This window comes from Hippocampus guttulatus, chromosome 13 (assembly GCF_054856545.1).
Source record: "Hippocampus guttulatus isolate MCC_2025c chromosome 13, RoL_Hgut_1.0, whole genome shotgun sequence".
NCBI lineage: Eukaryota > Metazoa > Chordata > Actinopteri > Syngnathiformes > Syngnathidae > Hippocampus > Hippocampus guttulatus.
The window spans coordinates 8,498,667-8,525,328 of NC_141273.1; the positions used below are offsets into that span (position 1 = coordinate 8,498,667).

General features: G+C 43.3%; 1 protein-coding gene across 1 annotated transcript; it reads right to left on the minus strand.

Annotated features, from left to right (window-relative positions):
* Positions 1 to 1,573: 1,573 nt before the first annotated feature.
* Positions 1,574 to 9,100, minus strand: LOC147196186 (uncharacterized). The gene is made up of 3 exons (XM_086127797.1): positions 8,654 to 9,100; positions 7,763 to 8,536; positions 1,574 to 4,452 (listed from the first exon to the last, which is right to left on the minus strand). Exons 1-3 carry the CDS (start codon positions 8,919 to 8,921, stop codon positions 2,885 to 2,887), a joined length of 2,610 nt encoding a protein of 869 aa, XP_085983923.1. The 5' UTR covers positions 8,922 to 9,100; the 3' UTR covers positions 1,574 to 2,884.
* Positions 9,101 to 26,662: the final 17,562 nt, after the last annotated feature.

The window sequence follows — 26,662 nt, forward strand, 5'->3', positions numbered from 1 at the left end:
TGGGTGATGGATAGATAGATCGTATATCGATATTATAGACACAAAAACAAGTTCAAAGTCTAAATGTGACAGTAAGAGAGCAACAATCCATCGGAGTGAGAAGATGGTTTCACGTCTTCTCTTCTGTCCAAGCCTGGGCCACGGACAAACTGAGCAGGACCAGGCTGATTTGTTGCTCTGCATTACACTGACGGATGGACTGGCAAACGCTTCAATTCAGCGGTGACGCCGCAGTGGTCATCTCCACTCCTCCACTTTGACTGTTTGCTGTTGTGTGTTGATTTGCCGGAGATCTCCGGGCTGACAGGCGTCGCTTCATCCCTCAATTTCATTGGGCCATAAAAGGCTCCTCTGTGGCGCTGAATGCTGCTGTTTACCGGTTAGTCTTTGTCATCATTACGGTGTCAGAGACACGATAAACTGGATTGGAGGTGGAGATGTATGGGTGGGATCTGTGGAGGACAGTCAGAGGGTAGAGTGTGTGACTGCAGCCAGTCCAGGATCCTCTTGACGACAATGACATCATCACAACTGAACATGCGTCCAAATACTGGATGGATGGATGCCATTCCCAGGTGGGCTGGCTCCTGCTGTATGCGTCGTGACATCCTGTCTCATGCTTTGGGAGGATGTAATAAATAACACAAATGCACAATAGTACAGACCTCCACCAAGGCCAAACACCTGTGTCGTGTTCACAATCTTCTCCGGATATCTTTTCATAATGATGCATAAAATATTCCAGAGTTGCATGAAAATGTAACCTCAGGTTATAGAATTTGGAATTTGACCAGCATTTTCCGGACACATATGCCTCTAAGGGGCGAGACCTCACCCTGTGTGTTTTGCTGTTTCTTTGGCTTTTTTGCAACACCAACACCAAAGATGAAGATGAAAAGGCCGTTCAGTCCAGAGATTGTAGTGGAGTGCTATGGTGAGCCACTGCTTGACGGGCTTGCTCCTCTAAATGCATTCACTTGTTTTCAATACGAATATGTTTTATTCTTCTTTGATCGGGATAATCTTCCTTTTACACTTGTATGGCGGTTTAGAGGTAAACAATCATATTTAAAATGTCTGCACAATTAATAAAGGTATTATGACGGCCACAATTTGACCCTGGAATTATTTCGACACCCTTCTTACAGGAAATAGTTAACTAGTGTGTTTGATCCAAGTAAAAATTGCACGGTGTTACATTAGCTACGTGTACGTACAAATGCAGTCTCCTTTGTACTTGGTGGTAAATATTTGCGCCCGGAGGAGTGTTGGTTGCACAGTGAATACAACTTCAGGGCACATTGATGACTTGTACTGCTCCCATTGCAATGTTACCATCCATCAGAATGCTGCACCCCTATTTTGGGATTTTTCTGGGTGGACAACGTGTTTACACTAAGAATGATTCATTTAGAGAGTAAAGAAGGGGAAAAATGAGTGTTAGGCATTTGTTATCCAAAAAAATGGTTTTGTATTGTTGGAGGATGATCAAACAGGGGGAAGTGTGTTGTTGTCGACACGGCGGGATCCCTTGACCGTTCTCCACTTCCCCAGGTCCTCCGCGTGTTCGTTTGATTCGGGCTGAGTTGATGTGCAAAAGTCAGAGGCTGGAAATGGAGAAGTTCTTGCAAGATGTTTTACTGAACGTTCAGGGCACAACACGAATCGATTCGGGCTCCTGTGAGTCTCAGATTTCATCAGGAAGCCCCGAGCAACTACAGTCACACGTACATATAGGCATAGTATGTTAATTATATTAATTAGGGGCGGGCAGTCCTTCCCCTCATGTAAAAATCTGAAACAAAGAAAGTCAAGCAAAGTTCGATTTTGGCATTTTGACAAAGTACAGACCATATCTGTTGGTCCACAAATCTTGAGATTAGGGTTCCTCTTCGAAGGCACTTGACAGCCTTCAGGGACTTTCCCAAGGTGGGAGACGCAAAAGAAAACACTTGGGGGGCTGTTAATCACTCAAGGGGAAATAGGAGCCCAGCTTCACACTACATTCTTTGTTTTAAGTAGCGGATGTTCAGGACAGAGACCTAATAGTCAAAGTCGACCTGTCTATGATACAAAGTTTTAAGCTAAACATATAACATAGGTGATATCTTCAATCCCTCTCTCGGGCTCGAAAGAGTCCGAAAACTTGTTCGAAAAAGCCTTCCCTCTCTCGGACTCGTAAGAGTCCGAAACCCTTAAATGCATCTGAAAACATTATGTAAAGGTGATGTTTCAACAGCAAATACATTGGTGAGATAAATTCAAAACGATATGAAATGTGACAATAATAACGTAAACGTCAAAAACACTAATGTGTAATTCCAGCACGCAAAAATGGCGGTGATCATGAAAACATTGTGCATGCGTCAAATTCAAAAGTTATTTGGGTGTTTCCTATCATATGCAAGCAGATGCCCTCTCTGGTGGAGGCTGAGGAGGAGAGTCTTCCTCCGTATCCCACGGTGGTATAAGTGATAGCTTTGGGAGTGGGGCAGCGTTCGTTCGACGAGAGGGGAGTTTCTCGCCTGGTGGATGCGAGTTGCACAAGCAACAAACCGATCAAATACTTGGCGATCATCGTCGGTGGATACTTTGAGTGCGATGACAATTGTTTTGGGCAGACCACTTGAATTCAGGGCGAGTCGCTGGGAATGCTGTGTGTTTTTTTTTTTTTTTTTTTTCAAGATGTGAGCTCAGCTGCTGTTGGATTGCAGTTTTCCTGGGTGGAAGTTGCTCCTGCGTTGTCTGTTGCCGGGTTCAATTTGGAGTCGTCTGGCTCTGTCCGGGATTCGTCGAGCGTTGTTTCGAAGTCGTCAGGCGTTGTAGTCGTCCCAGGCTGGTCTCCCTGGCTGTTGATGTGATGGAAGCTGATCCCTGTGGGGCCTCAAGCTGGTCTGGTAGACGTCAAGTGGAACCACGTGTCTCCCTTTCCTTGCAGGCGAACCGCAGATGAAGTCCTCTCCGTCACCTTGTATGGACCCGTCCACCTGGGTTCCGACCACTTCCTTTTCAGAACCTTTAACCACACAAGTTCACAAACATTCATTAGCGGTGGAGCATCGGCCTGTTTTTCGGTCAGGCTGGAGAACGTAAAGGTCAGCTGTCGCAGCCCAGGCGGTCCCTCCACCTGCGATTCCTCCAGTGGAGCTGTTGGTGCCGGAAACGGTCTGTTGGTATGACATTCAAATGGTGTCCACCCTTTGGCTGAATTTAGTGACATCCTTACATTCATTAAGGCAATTGGGAGAGCCTGTACCCAATTTAGCTTAGACGATGCTAATGCTTTTGCTAATTTTTCTTTGATGTTCCTGTTCATTCTTTCAACTTGACCTTGGGACTGTGGGTGGTACACTGAACCAAAAGAGTGTTTTAAACCCAGGGCCCTTTCTACTTCTTGTAGATGTTTGTTTTTGAAATGAGTTCCGTTATCGGACCTGATTTTCTTTGGGAACCCATGAGTCGGAATGTAATGATTGATCAAGTGTTTAGCCACAACGTTCGCTGTTTCCGTTTTGCATGGATAGGCTTCTGGCCATCCTGAAAAAGAATCCACAATTACCAACAAATACCTGTATCCTGACACTGGTTTGATCATGTCAGTGAAATCCATCGAAACCACTTGACCAGGAGCAGTCACGTCCGGATCGTGAGTGCCCTGTGGTGGCTTCGTCGTAGGCATGCTGTTGTACCTGCTACAAACACTACAGTCCTGTAGTTCACTTTTTACAATCGTTCTCATGAAAGGGTGCCACCAGGTGTGGAGTCGTCTCAGTGTTTCATCCACGCCTACACGGCACACTCCATGGGCTTCACTTATCAACTGTTTCAACTGTTTTTGTGGTGGGATGCATCTCCCATCCTTTTTCCATATTCCATTATCACTCTTTGCACCCCCTTTCGACTTCCACACACTCTTTTCTTCTGGACTGGCTTGCTCTTGCCACAACTTGACCGTATCCTCATTCACCTCTTCCCTATCGGTTAATTCATTCTCACTGATCATTAGTTGCAATGTGGGAAGATGATAGCCTGCTGCCTCTTTCGCCGCCTTATCAGCCGAATCATTTCCTTTTGCTACAAAGTCTGAGCGTTTGGAATGTCCTTTGCATTTAATGATGGCCACTGCTTTGGGCAGCATTAAGGCATCTCGCAATGCTAGGATGTCTTGATGATGCTTAATTGGCGTTCCTACAGCAGTCACAAAATCATTTCGTTGCCACTCAGCCAGAGCCGTGTGTATTACCACGTGCACATATGCTGAGTCAGTGTAAATGTTGGCAGTTTTTCCCTGGGCTAGCATTAAAGCTGTTTGAACCGCAATCAGTTCAGCTCTCTGTGCTGATTGGGGACCTGTTAGTCTTTTTGCTACTACCGTCGTGAAGTCGTCATCCGTCATTCGTGTCACAGCGAATCCCGACTGGAGTCCTTTTTCTCCTTTGAAGCAACAGCCATCTGTAAACAGTATCATGTCTGGATTATTCAATGGTGTCTCATACAGTTCTTCTCTGAGCGTGTTTTCGTCCACTATCCGCTGTGTGCAGCAGTGTGGTTTTCCTTCCATCATTCCTTCCGCCATGTTGACGCCTTCGTGCGTAAACAAGATGTGGGGTTGGGTTAGTATTGTCTCGATTTTTCTTTGTCTCCCTCCTGTCATGGTGAATGCCTGGCTTGTGACGTATTGTACAATGCTGTGTGATGTGCGGATAGTAAGTGGATGATGTAAAACTATGTGCGATGTTTTCTGAACGAGCCGAGCAAGAGCTGAGGCAAAAGCCGCACATAAAGGATGTCGTTGTTCATATACGTCAAGTGGAGTGGATGCATACAAGCAAGTGTATCGTTCACCAACTCCCCCTTTCTGAAAAAGCACAGCAGACACACTGCTTGATTTATCAGACACATCAAGAAAGAACATTTTGGTGTAGTCTGGAATGGCCAACGAAGCCGCAGAGGAAAGAAACTGTTTCAAGCTGATAAACGATTGGTCTGCATCAGAAGTCCAGGTAAGAGAGTGAGTCAAGTTTCGCATGCCTTGGTCATTAACCATGGCGCGCAAAGGACGTGTGAGTTCAGCGAAGTCTGGAACATGGTGTCGAGAATAATTACAAAGTCCCAGGAAGGCAAGCATTTGCTTGACATTGGTGGGTTTGGGATGGTGCAAGATGTCATCCTTGTGTGAAGGTGACATGCCTGTCCCGTGTCTCGAAATGAGCCGCCCAAGGAATGAAACTTGAGGGCGTGCGATTTGAAGTTTGCTCTTCGAGCATTTCAAGCCAATCGTTGCCAAGTGAGCAAGCAGAGATCGTGTGGCTTCAACACACACAGTTTCAGAAGGAGCAGCCAGCAGAATGTCATCAACATATTGGATCAATAGTACTCCGGCTGGGAGAATTAGTGGCGCCAAAAGTTGCTTCAAATAGGCATTGAACAGGCCTGGAGAGAGAACAAAGCCTTGTGGCAGTCGGTTGTACGAATAGCACTCACTATTCCATGTGAATGCGAAATACTCCATCATGGAGTCATCAAGCGGGATGCAAAAGAAAGCATTCGCCAAGTCTATACAAGTGAAATGAGTGTGGGATGGTGCAAGTTGAGATAAGGTAGAATGCGGGTTGGGAACAGGCAAGGTAGGTGTCAAGACAGCAGCATTGATGGCGCGTAGATCGTGAACCATGCGGTATTTTCCGGTATTCTTTTTCTCTACGGGTAGGATGGGAGTGTTATATCGCGAACGCGGAATTTTGCATAGAACACCCGCTTCCAGCAACCCATTTATTGTGTCTGTTATACCGAGACGCCCTGATTCTTTAGTTGGATACTGTGGAATATAAATCGGCTCGGGTTTTATTTGAAAAATGACTGGAGTGACGTTGCATCGTCCCACGTCTGTTGAGTCGGTGGCCCACAAGTGCTGTGGAAGTTGTTCGAGCATGGATGCAGCGAGATCACTATCGGTCATTTCTCTGCCATGATGCCTGTCCAAAAGATTATGTTCAAGAACAATCAGTCGCCGTTGTACACTCCCTCACGAATGGACCAAGATCCTTGGCTGTGTGTTGTGGAGAAACCATCAGCGAGACATGTGGATGGCAGGGTGGCATATACGGGTCGGACGGATCTGCCATCATGTACCATTTTTGTTGTTCGTCTGTTAGAGAAACCGAAAAGGCTACTCCTGGCTTTCCTACAAACAAATCGCCCATGTTCAATTGCCACGTGTTTCCCTCAACTTCCTTAAATGCTTCACTGTACACTTCATCACTTTTTCTGTCATAGTAGAGTGTGCAATGCATGCAGTCCGACACCATGTCATAAGTGCGAAGGCTGCGAACCCAAGGCGACCATTTCGTCCAGAAACTCTCCGCCTTCCTCCAATCAGTTGAATCTGTGTCCACTCTCGCCCAGTAGATGTCAGCTGTGGCACAGGCAATTGCAGGTGAGGTAACTTGTCCCTCGAATAGCTGTAATAGTTGAGCGTCCGTGTAGACAGATTGAGTAGAGCAGTGGCAGGAGTTCCCATCAGGGAACTCCAAAGTGAGTCCATCAGGGCTGCATTTTATGATCGGGGCCGTCTTGATGAGGAGATCACGACCCAACAGGTTCACTGGACAATTTGGTGCAAAGACAAAAGAGTGCATCAACGTTTGTGAGTAACATTGAGTGCGGACAGGGGTAGTCATGTGCAGGGTGGTTTCCTCTCCCTTGAATCCAACTAATGAGATGCCGCCGGTAGTAAGGGAACTTTCTGGTGGTAAGGTCATGACGGTGGAATGTCGCGCTCCAGTGTCGACCATGAAAGGTAGAGAAGTTCCTCCTACCGTCAAGTTGATCATCGGTTCCTGCAGACCGCGGCTAGTGGATCCAGGGCCCCATCATTGCGAATATTGACCGGCAGTCGGTGGCAGGTATTGTTGGTTTGGTGGTTGAGGAGGGCCAGGTTGCAGAGGTGGCATGACAGTCTGTTGTGGTGGCTCGTTATAGGATTGTCGGTTGTAGTCTCCCCTGCCACGTGACTGTGCGTAGCCTCCTCTGTCGTAGCTCCTTTGTTGTCCTCTGCCTCTGCCCCCCCATCTTTGTCCTTGTGGTCTGGCTCGGCAGTCACGTGCCCAGTGGCCCATTTTGCCACAGTTAAAACATTGTCCTTGGTCACCAGGGGGCGCTCTCCGACCCCTGAATGGTCCCGACTGATACATCATGCACTCAGAAAAGACAGAAGGTGATGAGGTGTTAGCAGCTGGTGGAGTCACGGGCTCCTCCTTTTTCTGCAAGCTTTGGAGCTGCATAATAGTCAATTGGGATTCAACGTTCTTTCGCTTTTCATTTTTTGTTTCGTTATCTTTACTATGTCTCCGTAGATGGTGCTTCAGGTGAGACAGCCAGCGAGCGTGGTCAGCGCCAGGGAGATCAGGGTTTGATTCCATGGACTGGACTACGGATTTGGGAACCCCTTTTAGCACAGCCGCCCGAAATACTTGGGAATAAAGAGAGGAGTCAGTGGGTTGATGACCTGTTTTTAGCGCAAAATCGACTTGAGCGCGATCAATAAATACTGCTGCATCCTCATCTGACTTTGGGGCAAACATCAAGTCAGAGATAACGACCTCGGGTATGGGGAACAAAGCATCTAATGCTGTCAGTATTTTCATAAACTGTGTGCTAGTAAGTGCGATGTTGTCCATAATGTCTGTAAGTCCCGATTGTTTCAAAAGAGTCTCTAACTGAGACAGCGGGCACGATTGCGTCATCAATGCTCTTACGTCACCTGCTGTGAGAATTTGACCTGTCGTGGCGCGCTGGACGGCTTTCAGCCAGCTCTCTCCACCATTCTGCATGGGAGGAAGTTTCTGCAACATCAGACTGAGGTCAGAGGGGGTGAATGGTTTATAATACATTGCTTGACATCCCGACACAGGGTCCACCTTGGATATCATGGGAGCTTGGAAAGCAATCCCTCCCATAGAACGAGTGTACATGCCTTGCGGGCTCTGTGAAGCATCTGCATGTACTGAGGTGTCGATTTCAGTGTGTCGCGATGTACTCAGTGGTGAGTCTGGATGTGTATCTTTAAGGCTCTGTAACTCGCTTTTCATGTCAGTCATCTCCTTCTGCAGCTGGGACATGTATAGGTGTGTATTCACAGTCGCCATATCCTTCCGTCGTTCCCCCTCCTCTATCTCCTTCTGTCTCTCTTCAAAAATAACATCTCGAGCCTCACGGCTGCGTCTCATCTCTTCCTCTTCCTGTCTGTGTGCTTTCTCCTCTGCGTCTTTTAAGAGTGCGAGTAGCTCGTCACTAACATTCCTCGGCACTTCCTGATGTCTTGTCAACAAACTTTTAAATTTTATAGCTCTGTCTAGCAATTGTCGCGGCTCACGCCTGTATTTCATTAGTTCGTCAAATTCTTTTTGTATCATGTCGATTGAAGCAGTGACTCCTGCAGCCAGCGAGTCCGCAGCTGTCTGTCTGGTCGGATCAGAAGGTGGTCGACCCGCAGCGCCAACTCCATCCCAGTCCACTTGTAGGCTGCCTCCATAAACTGACAAAATAGGACAAACTGGTACAGATGTATCTTTAAGCATTTGTTTTACGTTTGCATAAGGTGAGTCGGTGAAAGGGTTAATAGGCACACTTCGTCGCCCCACGGCAGACTCACAATAGGATGGCGGCGCAGAGGGCAGCTGCTTGACTCCCACACTTTCTGTCTGAGATTCTTTTCTTGACTGTTTTACAGCATAGCCCATTGCCAACAGTCTGGCATTTTTTGTCCATTTTTCAACTTTCTTTAGACTTCCTCTCACCTTCCTGCCTCTCGGAGACAACTTGTTTGTTCTTTTCACATCTTCCTCCAATTTTTCCTTTTTATTCAAACATGCTTTTTCTACTTCTTTCATCAGAGTCACCAAGCACGCAGCCGAAGACATCGGCGGGAACCAGCCCTTGTCACAACATTCTCTCACCCACTCTCTCAGTTCATCCCTTTTTTCTTCCCTACTTTTCTCTGGCAAAGCGCCCACACACACACTACATGCACTTCTCACTTGATCACTCAGCAGCACACTACGGCCATGGTTTGGAATAACACGGGTATCGAACCACTCCAACTCCCTATTGAATTCCCCATCCATCTTTATACTTTAACAACACAAAACAAATTACAAACAAGGACACGACACACAGATTACAAACAAAGACACGACACACAGATTACAAACTCCTCTTCTCCCCTCCTCTTTTTATTTTATTAGCGGCCTTATTTATTTAATTAACGTCACACAAATGGAGGTCAATTCTTTCCCTATCAATCTCGCCCTACCTTATGCTGTAAATTGAAATGTGTGACTCCCTTTATTCTTTTTCCCGGGAACCCCTTTTATTCGCGAACTGCAGTATTTAATATCCGTGAACTTCGTTGTCCACAAACTTCTGACTCACGAACCTCTTTATTCGCGAACCTCTGTATTCGCGAACCTCTTTATTCGCGAACCTCTTTATTCGCGAACCTCTTTATTCGCGAACCTCTTTACAAGTGAATTCTCCTGTATTCTCTTTATGATCTTATTAAATTTGAGGAATTCCTGTTTCTAAAATTCTTGACAGAACGAAACAACCCCGCCTAAAATAAGATCAGTCTTAAAATCAACTCGTCTTCCTCGAGGAATTCTAGTCTCTAGGATTCTTAACAGAACGAGACAACCTCCCTGAAGACGAGTTTTTCCTTTCCCTTTTTCCTTATTCTCTTGTACTTCACTTGTATTTGTCTTAAAATCAACTCGTCTTCCTCGAGGAATTCTAGTCTCTAGGATTCTTAACAGAACGAGACAACCTCCCTGAAGACGAGTTTTTTTCCTTTCCCTTTTTCCTTATTCACTTGTATTTCTCTTATTCTCTTGTACTTCTCTTCTTTACCGGTTATTTTAGGCCTTTGGTTTAAGCCGCAAAACGAGGAATTATTACTCCTATAACTCGATAATTCAAGCGGAGTACACCCAGTAATACGTTTAAACCGGTTTAAACCGTAAAACGAGGAATTATTATTTCTAGAACTCAGAATTAGAGCGAAATACACCTAGTAATACGTTTAAACTGGGTTTCTCAATTACCAGCCCCAAACTAATTTGGTCTCAAATCAAACGTGAATCATCACATCATATCAGTCAACAGGGCAGAAAATCAATCGAGAGGATAAATGTCCTCTTACCTTATCAATTATGGCGCGCCGAAATTCTGCCTGTTGACCGACAATCAGCTCGAATCACGTCGGGGTCACCAATTGTTGGAGGATGATCAAACAGGGGGAAGTGTGTTGTTGTCGACACGGCGGGATCCCTTGACCGTTCTCCACTTCCCCAGGTCCTCCGCGTGTTCGTTTGATTCGGGCTGAGTTGATGTGCAAAAGTCAGAGGCTGGAAATGGAGAAGTTCTTGCAAGATGTTTTACTGAACGTTCAGGGCACAACACGAATCGATTCGGGCTCCTGTGAGTCTCAGATTTCATCAGGAAGCCCCGAGCAACTACAGTCACACGTACATATAGGCATAGTATGTTAATTATATTAATTAGGGGCGGGCAGTCCTTCCCCTCATGTAAAAATCTGAAACAAAGAAAGTCAAGCAAAGTTCGATTTTGGCATTTTGACAAAGTACAGACCATATCTGTTGGTCCACAAATCTTGAGATTAGGGTTCCTCTTCGAAGGCACTTGACAGCCTTCAGGGACTTTCCCAAGGTGGGAGACGCAAAAGAAAACACTTGGGGGGCTGTTAATCACTCAAGGGGAAATAGGAGCCCAGCTTCACACTACATTCTTTGTTTTAAGTAGCGGATGTTCAGGACAGAGACCTAATAGTCAAAGTCGACCTGTCTATGATACAAAGTTTTAAGCTAAACATATAACATAGGTGATATCTTCAGTATGCTCTTTGATCATTCTGCAAACACCACGGGGTGTTGCAAGTTTGTGCAAACATGTACGTATCAGTGAGTGTGTGTGTGCGTGTGTGTGCGCTTTAGAGATTTTCATCCTGTTACACCTGAAATGGAGGCTTCACCCATGGATGAACCTGAGCGGAAGAGTATTTTTTTTAAGAGACAAACAGCATCTCCCTGACTGTCAAGAGAGGATCCTTTTAGGTCCTGCGGCAGTGTGCTGTGCTGCTGGGATGACATGAGCAGTGGGTGTGTGTGGCTGTGGGGTTGGAAGGGGGAGAGCGGCGTGGTGGTGCCGCTGCTCTGATCTCATCGCGGCACGGCGTTCTGTGCCGGGAAGGATGGGGATGACGTAATGCCGACTTATCAGATGTGCTCGCAAGAGAGAAAATCTGCAGGAAACCATCCGATAATAAAATACAGACTTTGATTTTACGTGGCATCATCATTTTTACCATAAACACCATTACTGTAAAAGTCATCCAACCTGTTTGATGCATCTCAGGTTCTTCCTTTATATGGCCGTATTTCACTTAGGTTGTACATTTTGGAAGCCTCTATTATGTGCTTGACAGATCACATACTGTACTCCAGATGTCGGGGTGGACGCTGTAATGGCAAATTGGATTCAGCCTCGACTAGTATGAATTACCAAATTAATTTTACGGAGACAAAAATGAACTCATCCATTTTACATTACCTTGATATTTCCCCTTATCCAGTGTAAGACAGTCACTGTCGCGCAATCATATGAATGCAGATGTGTATTACAGTGAGGTGAGTGTATTAGACAGTGGATTTGACGCATTAGTCATGAAATAGATCACTGCTTTACATCCAAAGAAGCCACCTTCTCTGATTCACACACAGCCTCCCCACCCACGCTAAAAGTGGAATGGCCTTATTCTTATTCTTTACGATTCCACTTTATTTTCTGTGTTCTCCAAATATCTACAGGTATTTACTTTTTTTTTTTTTTTTTTTTTAATAAAACAGCTATCGATTCAGAATGGTTAGCGCAACTTCATTTAAAAAGATTTTGACTGTCCAAACTGGTGAGGCGTGTGTCATCAGAGCATTTGAGATGAGTCAGATGAGCCCCAGCCTGGTGATGTCATCTCCGGCAAGCGTGACTGCACTGCACTATGTTGGGGGCACTGAGGCACACAGCGTAGCACCTGTCTGGGGGCATTTTAGCTCACAAGACCGCAGCACTGATGAGTCTCGCTTCTGACTAGGCTCTCGTAAGTGTCGATCCACCTCACACAGGGTAAAGAGTATGTTCAAAAATGTTTATTGTTAATGTTAAACATTAGAGCAGCCCAATATAATAACGTGGCCTTAAAGTTATTGTCCTACAATCATCAATCATCTGACACACTCATCTCAAATGTTAGGTGAGTTTGTTTTTGCCATGACAGTCTCTGATTACCTGCATTCGTAATCATTAACCCATTTAATCCCAAATTTTTCCCAGACATTTAAAAGTCAAAATCAGGTGTCATTGGTAGCCCTTTTAAGTAATCAGTAATACAAATATTTAGAGCCCTGTAAATTAAATCATTTTTGTGCTTCACAAATGTGACCGGTGGGATTAAATGGGTTAATGTTCGCGCACCAGACAGGACACAGCAAACCTTGTACTCCGACAATGATTTTCTGTGCTTGGTTGAAGATGTGCTACTTTCAAGTGTCTTGAAACACTGTCATGTCAAACCCAAAAGGTAAACAGAGCTGCATAGAGGTTTGTTAGTTAACACTTTTTGCAAATAAATTAGTTGAACAAGAGTGAAGTATATTTGAGATATTTCTGTTAATTTAAGGCATAGGTGTCAAACTCAGGTCCTGGAGGGCCGCTGTCCTGCATGTTTTCCAAGTCTCCCTGCTGCAACACACCTGATTCAAATGAATAGGTTCAATGTCAGGCTTCCACAGAGCTTGCTGATGATCTGATCATCGGAATCAGGTGTGTTGCAGCAGGGAGACTTAGAAAACATGCAGGACAGCGGCCCTCCAGGACCTGAGTTTGACACCCCTGGTTTAAGGCAATTCCCCGTGTAGTAACTAGGAAGTCTAAACAGTATATGAAAACGTGTCTCTATTGTTGCTTTTAATTTCAGTTCTCCAATCAGACTACGGTATATGGCAATAAAACAATGTCCATATAACTGTACAAAAATCACACCGCTATTCATTATTTCAAGATTAAATGCCATACAACCTCTTACAAATGCCCCAAAGATGTGTGTCAGTGATGACGTCACTTGTGACACATCCACAGCATTCGAGCATGTAGTCATACAATGTGACACTCTCCACAAATGGTTGGTCTCTTGAACAAACCATGACACATTTCCACTGAAATGTGGTGCACAAATACTTCATAATGAAACTACAATACATAGACGCGCTCTCCCCCAAAATGAATGTTCTTGAAAATCATATAACAACTGTACCATTAAATATCACTACGATACACTACAATGGAGTTGCTTTTCACTCATAGTAAATCAAGAAATGTTTCCGCATAATAGTCCTATTTCGTAATAGCCATCGTAGTAGAATAACTATGATTTAATCCTGCAAGCAATCAATGTTTTTTGACAGCGATGATTGATGAATATTAAGTAGGACTATTAACCGAGAGGGAGGGGAAGAAAGAAAGTCTGAATTCAACTGACTGCTCCTAGATCAAAGAACTAATGTGAAAAGGCCTAATTTGCCAGTTCATTCAAAACGGCGATGGAAGTGTGGACATATTTTCTTAATGAATATCTGAATTAGCCATGAATTGATTTCTATTGTGTGGGAAATGTATAAAGAAGTGTCTGCAGACCCACTTCATTGATGTTTCCCTTTGGGGGGGGGGGGGGGGGGGTGGAGTGAGTGCATATGCTGAAAGCAGCAGAATGTGTATTTAAAGGCTCCGGTGGATCAAGGGCGCTACGCTGACCCTTTTAGAAGTAGCTTGTCATACATTTAGCAGAGCAGGGGATCATTTCAAACTATCCACCATCACATTACAACACATCCTAATCGACTGCCCAATACGGTTTTGCTGAGTGGATGTGGGGGGGATTTTAATCTCAGCACTGAAATACACCTGATCAGCTTCATGCAACATACTGGCCTATTAAAACATTTGCGGTGCAGATATGGTTCAGAGAGGTTGTGTGGAACTTGCTATGTACACACACCTCAATAAAATGAAAAAAAACTTTCACTTGCACATTCAAAGAGAATGTCAGTGACTGTAGGTTAAGATGTCAACCTTGCCAACCACAGACAACTTTGCTTTGACTTGTTTGCTTTAACTGAAACATTTAAATCATGGTCATGATAATTAAATCGATTCCTCAACATGATAGCAAGAAAAACAAAAACAATATTTATATTTCATGTAAGATCAAGTTCATTGCTGTTGAGTTGTTTTTTATAAATTAAAAAAAAACATTTACTCTTTCATTGGTTTTGTTTTGGTTTTTTTATTGACATGCAGGAGAGACAACAGGGCGGAACTGCCTCCCCTGACTGCCCTTGCAGCACTTCCCTTGCTGAGCGTGGGGATGACAGTTTTCTCTACCAGCATTACTGTGTCCCAGTGTACAAAGCCTGCTTGAATGAGTTTGTTGTGGAAGAGCAAATGATTGCCTGGAAGAATGGCCAAACATTACCACAGACAGAATCCAAAATTGAGTCTCAGAAGAAGAGTGGAAGCTGTTATATCTGCAAATAGAGGGATCAAAGTCCTGATGTTTTGACATTTTCACTTCCTGAATGTGTCCCAATACTTTTGTTAATTTGTGTCATGTTTCTATGAAGAACTTTATGGTATTAGCAATAGTGATGAGCTCCAAATTTGCAAATGCCAAGCCGTGACCATGCGAGTTCACAATACACTAATAAAACGGAACAACAAAATGGAAGACCCTTTTCATAAAAGTCAGATTTGATGACAATATCACATGTAACTTTTGCGTAATCCTGGCAAGAAAAAAAAAAACATAACCTATTTCTTTTTTCAGTGGAAATTATTCCTTTTGTTTTCATGCAAATCCACTGTGACTTAGTTAGCTTCCAGCACTTTCAAGTTTATTCATCTGATGCCTCCTCTCCTGGAAAGCCATTCGTCATATGCTCTCTAACGCAACCATTTGTGGAATTGAAGACAAGTTTGAAAATTTAAAACGTTGAACTTTGGTTGCCCTCTCTCTGCGCTTTCTTTTCGCCGTCTCAATTCACCGTGTGTCTTTTTATTTTATTTTTTGTAGCTTTCTCGCCACACAGTCACCGTGCTCTGTCAGCCAGTCTTGCCAGGTTTATCAGTGAACCACATCATTAAGAAGCGCCCTGTGGATCCCCGTCTAAACTGCACGCCGACTCGCTGCCGCCGGCTCCCCAGATAAAAAAGCTTAAGGCTGAGCGGGCTGACATTCCTGCCATAGAAAGGTAAATGATGGCAAGGAGGATGGTGGTCCAGAATCCCTCTCAGTGGTTTTGAGGGGAGAAGACAGGGAAGGAGAATGATGATGGATGGGCCAAAGCGAATGTGCCCAAAGAGCACCATCTGCTGTCAGCGCGGACGACTCATTGCACTTCAAGAGAAACTAGCCATCATGCACTGATGGACATGTAAAAAATGGTCTCCTTCTCATTATTTCTTAACGTGTTAATTAACTCAATGAGGAGCTTCCAGTCGAGAAAAGAGCATGTGTCAAGGAAAGGCAAATGACACTGTTAGGAGCGGGCTGCAGCATTTATTCCCACAATGAGATTTCAGTCAGTGCTCTTAACATTTCCCCTCGTGGCAAAGGAGGCTTTGCACACATCCCTCACCAGCAATGTGCAGTCACTCGCCTTATAATGGCAATATTTCATCCACTGAGCTCCCACATGTGCCGCCAGAGTCAAATAACAGGATGGCTTAAGGGCGAGGAAGCAGTCGAGTGCCAGTATCAAATGACCATGGCCTGCCCTCTTAAAACAATGGGCAGTTTATGGATGACTTTAAGCATCTTAACCATCACTTCTGAGCCATGCAAACCCTGATGGCTTAGGATAGCAGAGAAACATCATCGCACACACTATGAAAATTGGGTGTGAATGGTTACCTGTACATTTGCGTGACTTTGTTCAGCGCAGGTAATGTGGACTCAGTTCTCACTCAGTGACGGAGTAAAGATGAGCGTGAATGATTGCCCGTCTCAATATGTGCCCTGCACTGGCTGGCGGCAAGCTCTGGCTGTGGCCTGCCTTTCGCGCAAAGTCAGCTGGGATGAACTTCAGCACCCGTGACCTTGAACAGGAGAGATGGTTTAGAGCAGGCATGTCCAGCTCCGGTTCTGGAGGGCCACTGTCCTGCCTGTTTTCCATCTCTCCAGGCTGCAACACACCTGATTCAGATGATCAGATCATCAGCCAGCTCTGAAGCAGCTTGAGAACGATCCTGATTATTTGAATCAGCTGTGTTGCTCCTGGGAAAGCTGGAAGACAAGCAGGACAGCGGCCCTTGAGGACCGACTTTGGACACCCCTGGTTTAGAGAATGAATGGATGGATGACATCTCTGATCCACAGGTGAAAGGACACTTTGATCCTCTCGTCTTTCATCTAGAACTGCTTCAGACAACAAAGTGTATGCAGAAAATTGGTGAAGATTGCACGACTGTCTGTGTCCTATGTGTTGTGTTGTGTTATTTTTGTTATTTTGACTTCAAAATGGCGCCGCGAGAGTGGCTGCCTTTCCAGCAGCTCCTATATTTTGTTGTTCTGCTTCTTCCTTTCATAACTTTGCTGCTGTGAATTGGGAATTTCTCCATTGCGAGACTAATAAAGGTTTTCTTATCTTATGTCATGGAAGACAAACATTTGAACCACCGTCGCTTCTGGTTTCCCGGATTTAGTAGCCACTCAGCTTTTTGGCCAGACAGAATTTCAGATCCAATTGAAGTTGTTTTTGTGTTGAGTAAACTTTCTACCAATTCAAGTTCTAATGCTGGGATGGGCCGGTGGATGTTGGGGTGGTGGGTTCTTCGTAAAGGCCTGCGTCTGAAAGTCACAACCCACCACTGCAGGATCTTTATGCCCATTTCTAGTCAAAGCCTTTCCGACCACAGCCTGTTTGTGAAAATACTTGTTTTAATCATTTTATTCCTTAATAAAGGTCTGTCTAATGCTACGGATTGTAATCAGTCCTCGTGTACCACCAACCTTCACATTTGGCGTAACCCGCCGCTTAAAGTCTTGGATTTCCGAATGGGGAAAAAAATGAACTCCACTCTGAGGGGCCATATAGTTACATATTTCGGGGATGAGGTATAGGGTCAGGATTAAAGTGGGGTCTAGTCATCTAAGATGTCATTTCAGGGGGTCCACAGGAGCACAATCGTCAATAAGAAGCAGCGGTATTGACACCTGTGACACCGCGGCAGCTCTGCCTGGGACTCGCTGTCTCCATCGTCATCCCACTTGAGAGCGACACAGGCGTGACTCTCCGCCGCAGTGATCAGGCCATGCCAATATCAAAAAGGTTACAATTTATGAAAGGGCGTGACATGAAAGCGTGGATCAATGGCTTCCACGGGGACCTCAAACGCACCATGGAGATTGATTATAAAGGTGATATTGTTACTGGTGATCTGCAGGCATGCAGGCAGTGTCAAGAGGGGACGCATGCTCAAGTTGAAAACGAGCCATTCTATAGGATTTGCGTCAGTCAGACGGTGGGTTCGGACAGTGATGGGAGACCCCTGCTGACCCCCCTACAAGATGATGCGCGCTTGTCAGTGGGAGACAGGTGCACACTACAGTGAGAATATTGCATTACGGTGAATAGGCCGCATGCTGGCCAGCAGCAATCAAAAGCAGCCCCGCTTGCCTAAAAGTGTTTTATAACAGGCGGCGCACGATCAGACGCAGGGATGGATGTATGGGATTGTGATGAGATGATCCAGACGGATCCACCCAAGGGGAGGTGGAGTACATTAGTGTGCATCAATGCCTAAGGAAGAAAGCTTACAGTGAAGACACACACAATGTGTTGTGCATACAGTAGCAATGCTCCCTTGAGCTCAGCAGTGACTTAAGCGTTGGATTACTTCCAGCAACAAAGAGAAGCATCGCTTGAATAATATATCAAGAATCGAGATTGCTATCAAAAAATAAGGAGCTGTTTGTCTTTTGAATTATGGACATGTGGAGAGATTTTTATTTTTTTTTTGAATGCACAATGGCTGTTCCGTACAATGCAGTGGAATTAATTACCAAGGCTTGAATGGCGGCAGGCACCAGTTGCACTCAGATTTCCAGGCAGAATAATTTGAATCAATACCAATAAAATTTTGTATAAACATCTCTTGTTGGAAATCATCCAGCCAGTGGTAAAAAAATGGCAGTAATAAAAGACATCATAATGTAATTTTACAAGGAAAAAAGTAACGGGGAAAAAGTTGCAACAGGACAGAACAAAGTTGTAATTTCATAATTTCACAAGAATAAAGTTGAAATAATTTGAGAATAAAGTTATTTTGTGAGAATTGAATTCTCAGAAGAATGTTGTCCAATTACAAATTATGTATTTATTTACACATGAAATATGGCAAAAAAAAAAACTTTTGTAATTCATCCAATACTATAGAAATGGGATCGGAAGTTTTTTTTTTTTTACCCTGCAATAAAACAAACAAACAAAATGTCAAACAATTCTCTAAAAAAGTTGTTTTTAAACATATTTTCATTTCAAACTATCACAAAATTGTTGACACAAATTACGAAGAAACGAAAAACTGCATGAGGTTTGATAGTTACAGTATATCTATACTCATTGGATTTCTGAATTATTCAATTTCACGCAGGGGTCAGTGGACTGGTTAGCGTTTCGGCCTCACAGCAACAACAAAAATGAAAAACACTCCAAAAATGTTTTATGTTACTTATACCATAACTTTGTGTCTTTATGCCACCTGGTTGCACACCAAAGTAAAGATCCAAATCACATCATGCATATAGGCATAGAGCAGACATGGAGTTCATGGGCGACGACATGCGACACAATGCACACACCAAAAAAAACAACCAAAAAACAAAAAAAAAAACAAGGTACTTTCTACTCTGTGTGATGTGCCTATATAGTCAGACCGATGTCGATATATTCCCCTAAAAGATAGCAGAATGAATCAGACCCACTACACTGATGTCTGAATGGACAGGAAGACTCCAGGGCTTCATGAATAAATAATACTGCTCCAAAAGCGAGAATCCCTTTGTACTGTGTTGTATTTGTCAATGCTGTGTGAGTTCAGGGCATGCTTCCCTCCGAGCTAAAAATAAATAAGTCACATATTCGCAAGCGTTTTAAAATCTGTGCGACATACAGGCGATATACAGAGTGACTCCTTTCTACGTTCTGTAAATTATATATCGTCAATGGGCCAACTCGTGTTATAGTTAAAATTAAAAACAACACATTTGATGACCTCGAGAGTCCGCGCTTACACCCATCACCAGGATGGAAAATCGTTCATTTTTGATGAATTACAGCAGGCTTATAAATAAATAAACAAGACTGATGATGCAGAATAAATCCAATTCACCATGCAGAGGATAATCAATACATTAACCCGGAATCCCACGCTCAAGCACCTTTAGCCGACAGTACAGTATGTGCTTGTTGACTTTAATTGCAAGTGCAGGAATGGTGAAGCTGAGGGCCGACAATTGATGGTAGCCATTAGCGAATGATTAGGCGGACAGAGATGAACTCGCTCGCATCGATTCAGGCCCGGATTACATTTCCGACTTTTGCAGGAGAATAAATAAATTCACCTGTGAATCTATAATGCATGACTTTACATTCATAATGGCCACCGGAGAGGCTCCTTAGCGCTCTCATTTCCACGGTGTGCACAGTGAGGCTGGCAGCTTGTTGAAGTCACACATCCACGGTGTCTGCTTTGTGCCAAATCATAACTGTTTTTTCAGCCAAAAGCCACATTATAAATCACCGCGAAGATTTGTAATGAGACGACGATGAGGAAGGAGAACCACAAGCTTCCCTTCATTGTGTGGTGAGAAACCCACTTATCAAACATCCACTTTTATCGTTTCCGATGACAAGAAAAACTGTCATTTGAGCCTTCTAAGCACTAATTTGTTTGAAGTGGCATTCCTGACTATAAAATTTAAACAGTGGTAAAGTGCTTAACTGGTCGCCAATTATTTTAAACTATTTTTAAGACCCTTGACCCAAACCCATCTCAAATGTTGTGTGTTTGCATGGAGCCAAGACAGACATCATTAAGTTTGTAAAATAAATGTTGCTGTTGGAGCAGAAACAAGGTATTGCAAAAATCATTTTGTAGTCGAATGAAACCAAATTATTTTGGCCTGATTATTCCAATTGAGGTGTCTATCTGGAGCATTTTCATTCAGTAAAGGCTTTGGAGTACAAGTTTCATGTATCCAGGATAAATCTTATCTGTATTTTGTCACCATGTACCTCAGTAAGCAAGCTCGCGAGCAAGCAGGCAAGGACGTGAAGAGTAAGAATGAAAGAACTGGCACTTTGCTTTAAAACACAAAATACAGGCGTGATATACTGTGTATATATATATATATATATATATATATATATTTTATGATGTGTTTTTTAATGTCATTGAAATCCTTGCTCTGGGTGGAGGCATGGTTGGGTGGATGGGGCAACACAGTACTGGTCCCAAGCCCAGATAAATAGAGCTGGTTGGAGTCAAGGAGGCCATCCGTCAATAAAGTCTATGCCAAAATGCGGGTGGAAATGAGTCTTACACAAATGGAAGAGGAAAGATGTCAACGAAAGTAGCCCACTTTGCAGCAACATATGGAGACCTTGAATACAGAAAAGCTGTGGAGAAGAAAAAAGATGTCACTCTTCAGTCTTCCAAAATGCTGCCTTTTACAGAAATTCAAAGGGAGATAAAAAAATGAAAACACTGAATGTGAAAACCAAGAATTTAAAAAAGCTTTGTCAGTTCACAAACACAGAGATGAAAAATAAATCCACAGTAAGGAAACAAAACAAAATATCATCGTATAAAATATATTGAAATAAAATGTACGCTATTATTCCTGTTTGAATTATATTTTCATTTCAATAAAATATTTTTCAAGATCAAAACTGATGTCAGGTTCATTTAATTTTCAGGTCCGCCATACACACAAACATGCCTTCAAAAACAAAGCATAACTGACCCTAAGATCTCATTTCAGGTCATGTTGTCGTCATGCTGACATGGATGCAATGATGCTTTTTTTACGATGCCAGTGTCATGGATTTTGGATGGGTGAGCTATATACATACAGGTACATATATATATATATATTTTGGGGTGGGGGGATCCTGAACATGCAACGGTTCTGAAATATTTGATATATTTCAGGGAAAAGATGAAACTATGAGGCTGTGGACAGGGAAGAAAGGACGCTGCATTCCGACCGTACTCATGTCTACCGTGTGGGGCATTTTTGGTTTGCGATTGGAATCATACCAGATGAGATGATCCTTTCAGTCAGTCGTGCGGCATTGATTGTTGATGAAAAAGGGATTATAAATGGTTGAAATATGACACATTAGCTGATAAATGTTAATTAATTTCGTCAACATTTCATAACATTTCGTCAAGTGTCCATCTGCACTTGCTCTGGGCGGCCAGCGAGCTCATCATTTTTCGGTCTTTCAAATTGCGAGTTGGCCGTGCACTTTGTTAGAAAATTGGGAGTATGTAGTTGAAAAGCAATTGAGCTTGCATTTGCATTTCTGTGACAGGGTGATGCAGAGCATTGCTACTCCAGCATCAACTTTGGCTGATAGCTGAGTGTTCACTATCGGTAGTCCCACTGCGACACACTGTCAAATGCACGTAGGGCTGCACTGCTTCACACAAAGTGACTGAGCTTCTCCGTTTGCGCACTTTACCTTCAAATCTCCCAACTCGCCAGCCAGCCATCTTGGACATCAGTTTCCCAGGACACACGGTTAGGCGGTAATCAAATGTGTGCGGCGTCCTCAAACCTAATTTGGCTGTCGGCTCTGCTGACCTCCTGACTTTTGACATTCCAACCCGCACGGCAAAGGTACTCCGTGATTTATTTAGTTTGTCAAGACATAAGCCAGACAAGCCTCGTGGCAAGAATGTTTGGAACTCAAAACACAAATAAAAGCCAAATTAAACTGGAACCAGCCGAGGCTACCCAATACACGGCGGGGCAATAACAGTCTAGCCCTTTCGACTATTGATTCATATCGATCCTCCTCAAACATCTTCACCTTTTAAACAACTCTTTGAGTTCATTTTCACTGACCACGATCAATTATCGAGACAATAAGCGGGAGTGACAGTGCATGCACGTCAATAGCATTGCACTAAACTGCATCTTTTGGAGTGTAATATGCATATCAATGCAGGAACCATTACGGTGGCACGCTCACAAAGAATCTTTTGTGGCCAACAAATGGAAGGAATCAAAGATCATTCAGAGGTTAAAGGTGATGCAGGAAAAACAGAATGTGAGAAAGCACTTACTGCAGACCACCAAAAAAAAAGAAAAGCAAGCTACTCACCCACCAGTCCGACCTCCCTCCCCCTTTTCCTGTCTCCCTTTATAGCTGGTGTGCTTTTGCCTGAGCAAGGGTTTGCTTACACCTGCCAGGATAAGAACAAGCAGGCATTTGGACATAGGCATGCAGTGCAGAATTATTTATGGTGTAATTATTTGTCCAAATAAATCTCCACATAGGTTGCTTTTTCGTACTCAAAAACTCTTCACCTAGGTGCAAATCTAATGGTGGGAGGGGTCCTGGGCCCCAGAAATTGGCTCAGTCGTGCCATCTGGACTATTCAAAAAATTCTGATCATTTCCGTTGCAATGCCATAAAAGGGGTATATTTGTCTCTGGATTTTCTTGACTATAATGTGCGAAAATCTTTAATCATTGATGAATTTATGAAAATAGGAATTCAAGCATGGTTGTTTGTCCACATAAGACCATGGTGAATATTTGGTGCCATAACGATTACCTGCAATAACTGCATCAACAAGCCTGCAATGCAGTAATCTCACCAGCACAGTGTAGTTTGCTTGTGCATGATGAAACTAAACATTAACTTGTCCTTTCTTTCGCATTACAGTAGAAAGACGAATTCAGGAAGACAAGAAGAACAGAGACTGGATCACAACTGTTTGCGATTTGACCATGCCAAATAATGTCAGCACACATTTAAAGTTAAATTCATCTGCAATTTTACACAAGTCATGCTGTTATAATGTCACACTATTTGCATAGCTGAGACAGCCATTGCTATCCCGCCTACACACCATATGGTGGGAACACAAGACTGCTCCGAACCCTATCAAGGCAAACCAAAGTTCACCCCCTAGTGGAAATGGTAGCTTCATACACAAAGCTGGAGATCTTTGTAGGCCCCAGAAACACTGATGTGCTTTGCTTTTGGCGTTTGTTGACCAGACAATAAACGTTGCCGACTAAATAAATGGAGAAACGGATACAACGACCATACACTTTGTCACATGTCTCCACAGAGTTATGCAACGGTGGCTTGCCGTGTTGCATTTGTGCCTTCAGTCATTACAAAAACAAAACGGCACACATGACATTAAAGTAGGCAGCACCTCAGTGCGATTCATTTCTCTGCACACTTCTCGTTCTGCTGACTTTGTGCGTCCTCTTCAGCAGTCAGCCACATGCAATGTTCCATTCCTGCGCAGCTGCCTCCTTTTCCCTCCTCTCCAAAAATAGAGCCGTGTGGCTGGGCCTTGGAACATTTGGCTGTTTCCTTCCTCCCATCTTGTCCACGCCTGTTCGGCAGTTCAGACTGCTCTCATGCTGACCACAGTTTCCATTGCTCATCAGTGTTAAACTCCCGGACTCCTTCTGGAGTCCATTACCGAGACTAGCTTCCCCCAGATTTATCACTGCTATGACCTGCAGCAGCCCAAACAGCTGTGTGAACTCCTTCACTGCTGATCCTGGACTAACGTTGAAAATGCAGGGCTGCAAATATATGACATCTCTGTTTATTACAGTACAATCTCTTCGATTCATTTTGTGCACCGTGTATGTGTTTTTCACACATCAATTTGGAGAGATGCTGCAGCCCTCTGCTAATTTTTTTTTTTAGCTCATGAATGGAATAATACCTTTTGCATTAATCTCCATCGCAAGGTACATCTGCACATTTGCACACTACACAAGTGGACGGCTCATCCGCAAGCTCTGTAAAAGCCTGATCATGATCCTGCTCATGATCGTGATACTACGATCGGAAATTTTATTTATAAAATGTACTGCATTGCTTGTCCAATCAATCAAAAACTGGCTGTTGTTTACATTCAAATTATGTGTGCATGGGTGGAATCCTCTGTCATGGTTTGCAACAGGCAACACTTTAGAAGAGCTGCCGGTATATTGTGCGGTCTGGTCAACAACGCAACAGAACTACCGGTACCTTAGCAATGACAATGTAGAACACCAACCCACTATGAATTGCAAACAATAACGCTAGGCTAGTAACCGCAGCCTGTTTATCATACCATTCTTCCAACCACAATCTTTTTCACGTTTCCACTCCATGTCCAAATTCTGACCATCTGGCTCATACATGTAAGGTCCAACATAAATGTTGCCAATAACCTCCTCTTCCTCCAAATCTTCAAAGACCTGACTGAATACCGTCAGACATGTTTGAAAAATCGCTGACTGAAACAATTTCTTACTACAACTGTTGTTGTTCTTGAATTGATGTCACACTTCCGTGTTTTTTCGCTCAGGAAAACGATTACTTTGTCAAATTTACGAAAGAAAAAGAAAATTTCCATGTTGTACTTATTGTATTTTGTCTAATTACTGGTGTCAGAAAAAAATCATTTGAGATGTTCTGAAATTACGTCACAGTTGAACTTTTTCCATTCTAACATCAACAACATTTTTTTTTACACTGGCAAGACAGCAATTATGTTAACGTGATACTAAAAATTGCCTCTAAAGTTATTAGTGGTTTCATAATGGCGACAGTTCCACACTGGAACAGATTATTTCTATTTCCATTCATTCTTTTGGGGAAAATAACAACACGTCCTTCGCAGGATTTATTCCTAATAGCGTTTTGTAAGCCGTGGTTTGGCTTGGGACCACCACTAATGTTTGTTACAAGGAAATCTAGAGGGGCCTTCACTTAAATAGAGGGCAGGTGGAGTGGACCCCCCCCCCCCCCCCCCATCTCTATTAAGTGAGTGCTAGGAATTTCAACCATATTACCCTAATGCAAAATATCTCATAAACACTTTGATTCCCTTTGTGTTATATTGATAATTAGTATTCACTGCACTGAAAAAAAAGATCTATCCTTTTCATAAGTAATGCATACTGAATGAGCTGCTGTTGACGTTCAATAGATTTCTCAACTCGTGCAAGTACCTTGTTTTGCATCCATTACAAAGCGTGCATAATGCATTTCTTTAAAAAAAAAAAGGTTTTCATCAATTAATCAAAAAGTAAAGAAGGGTGAAAAGGGGAAAAAATGTGTGCAAAGGTGAGGAGAAACAGCCATAAGTCTAAAGATGCTCAGTAAAAACGATTTTCCTCCAAATTTTCAGAGTAATGGAAACAGTTATACAATTAAATATTGGATGTTGGATAAAGTTTACGACACCTGTTTTAGATCGTGATTATCATTTAGCATTTGTTAGCTTACTCTGATATTTGTTCGTTTGTATGTCGAACGTGTTCTTTTGATGACTTGCTTTATTATACTGTAAAAAGCTAGCTGTGTGTAGTGAAATAATTACACTGTAATTGATGAGCTAATAGACGTGTAAATTATGCAGAAGTCGGCAGCCGAGTAGAAAGAGAGGTTGTGTTGCATAATTACAAACTCCAGCTGCCACGCTCCTATACAAGAGTCATGAATTCAACACACAAAATGTGAATAATGGCACCCTTTCTCATTTGCTGCACCAGACTGATGTGATGGCGATGTTGTTATATCACACATTGTGGTGCCGAGTACCAAACTCACGTTTACAAGACAGAAACATGTGGCTAAAATTAAAAAAAAAGAAGAAAAAGGTCTATAGGATCAATTCCCAAAGGGACCCCAAAAATGCATTCACATTGGCGTAAGGGCCCTTGAGTAAAGCCATGTGCAAACATTGTCTAGGCCTATTTTACTATTCAAACTGCGCAAGGAGGCTCTTCAATCTCCTTTTCCACTCTTTGTGATGCCTTTACCTGATCTCTGGCACTATACTGGGACCTGTTATACGTTTATACACAACAGCGCTCGGTTAAGCTCAAACATGGTTTGTTATGATGAGGCAAACATATGCAAAAGTGATCTCTTCCTGGGAGTGGGATTCTTACGTTTCAGTGCGCACCGACTGCTCATTTTCGCCACGTTATTTCCGACTTTCACATGCGGCTGACATCAGCGTGAATCACATGTGTTATGCCGTCATATGCTCCTGGAACAGCCTGTCCACAAAGTACTGGGGCTCTGGATGTTGCTCAATCAAAAACAACATAAGCTAATAAAAAATAATTTCAATCTCAAACGACCAAAACGTTTTGGTCAGACGATGACACGAGAGGAGGCGGAAAGAGAAACGATTCACCCATCATTCTAACATACTGATACCAGAATCTTTTGGAGGTTTGTTGTGAAGATGAACCCATTTGAGGATTGAA

Bases quoted from the DNA above. Each gene is read 5' to 3' on its own strand.
- LOC147196186 (XM_086127797.1), bottom strand. From the start codon at position 8,921: ATGTCTTCGGCTGCGTGCTTGGTGACTCTGATGAAAGAAGTAGAAAAA. The intron at 8,537-8,653 runs GTGAGTCTGCCG...CTATTTTGTCAG, and splicing joins CTCTGCGCCGCCATCCTATT to TTTATGGAGGCAGCCTACAA. The intron at 4,453-7,762 runs GTGACGTAAGAG...TACTGTTTACAG, and splicing joins AGGTCAAATTCTCACAGCAG to ATGGCTGTTGCTTCAAAGGA.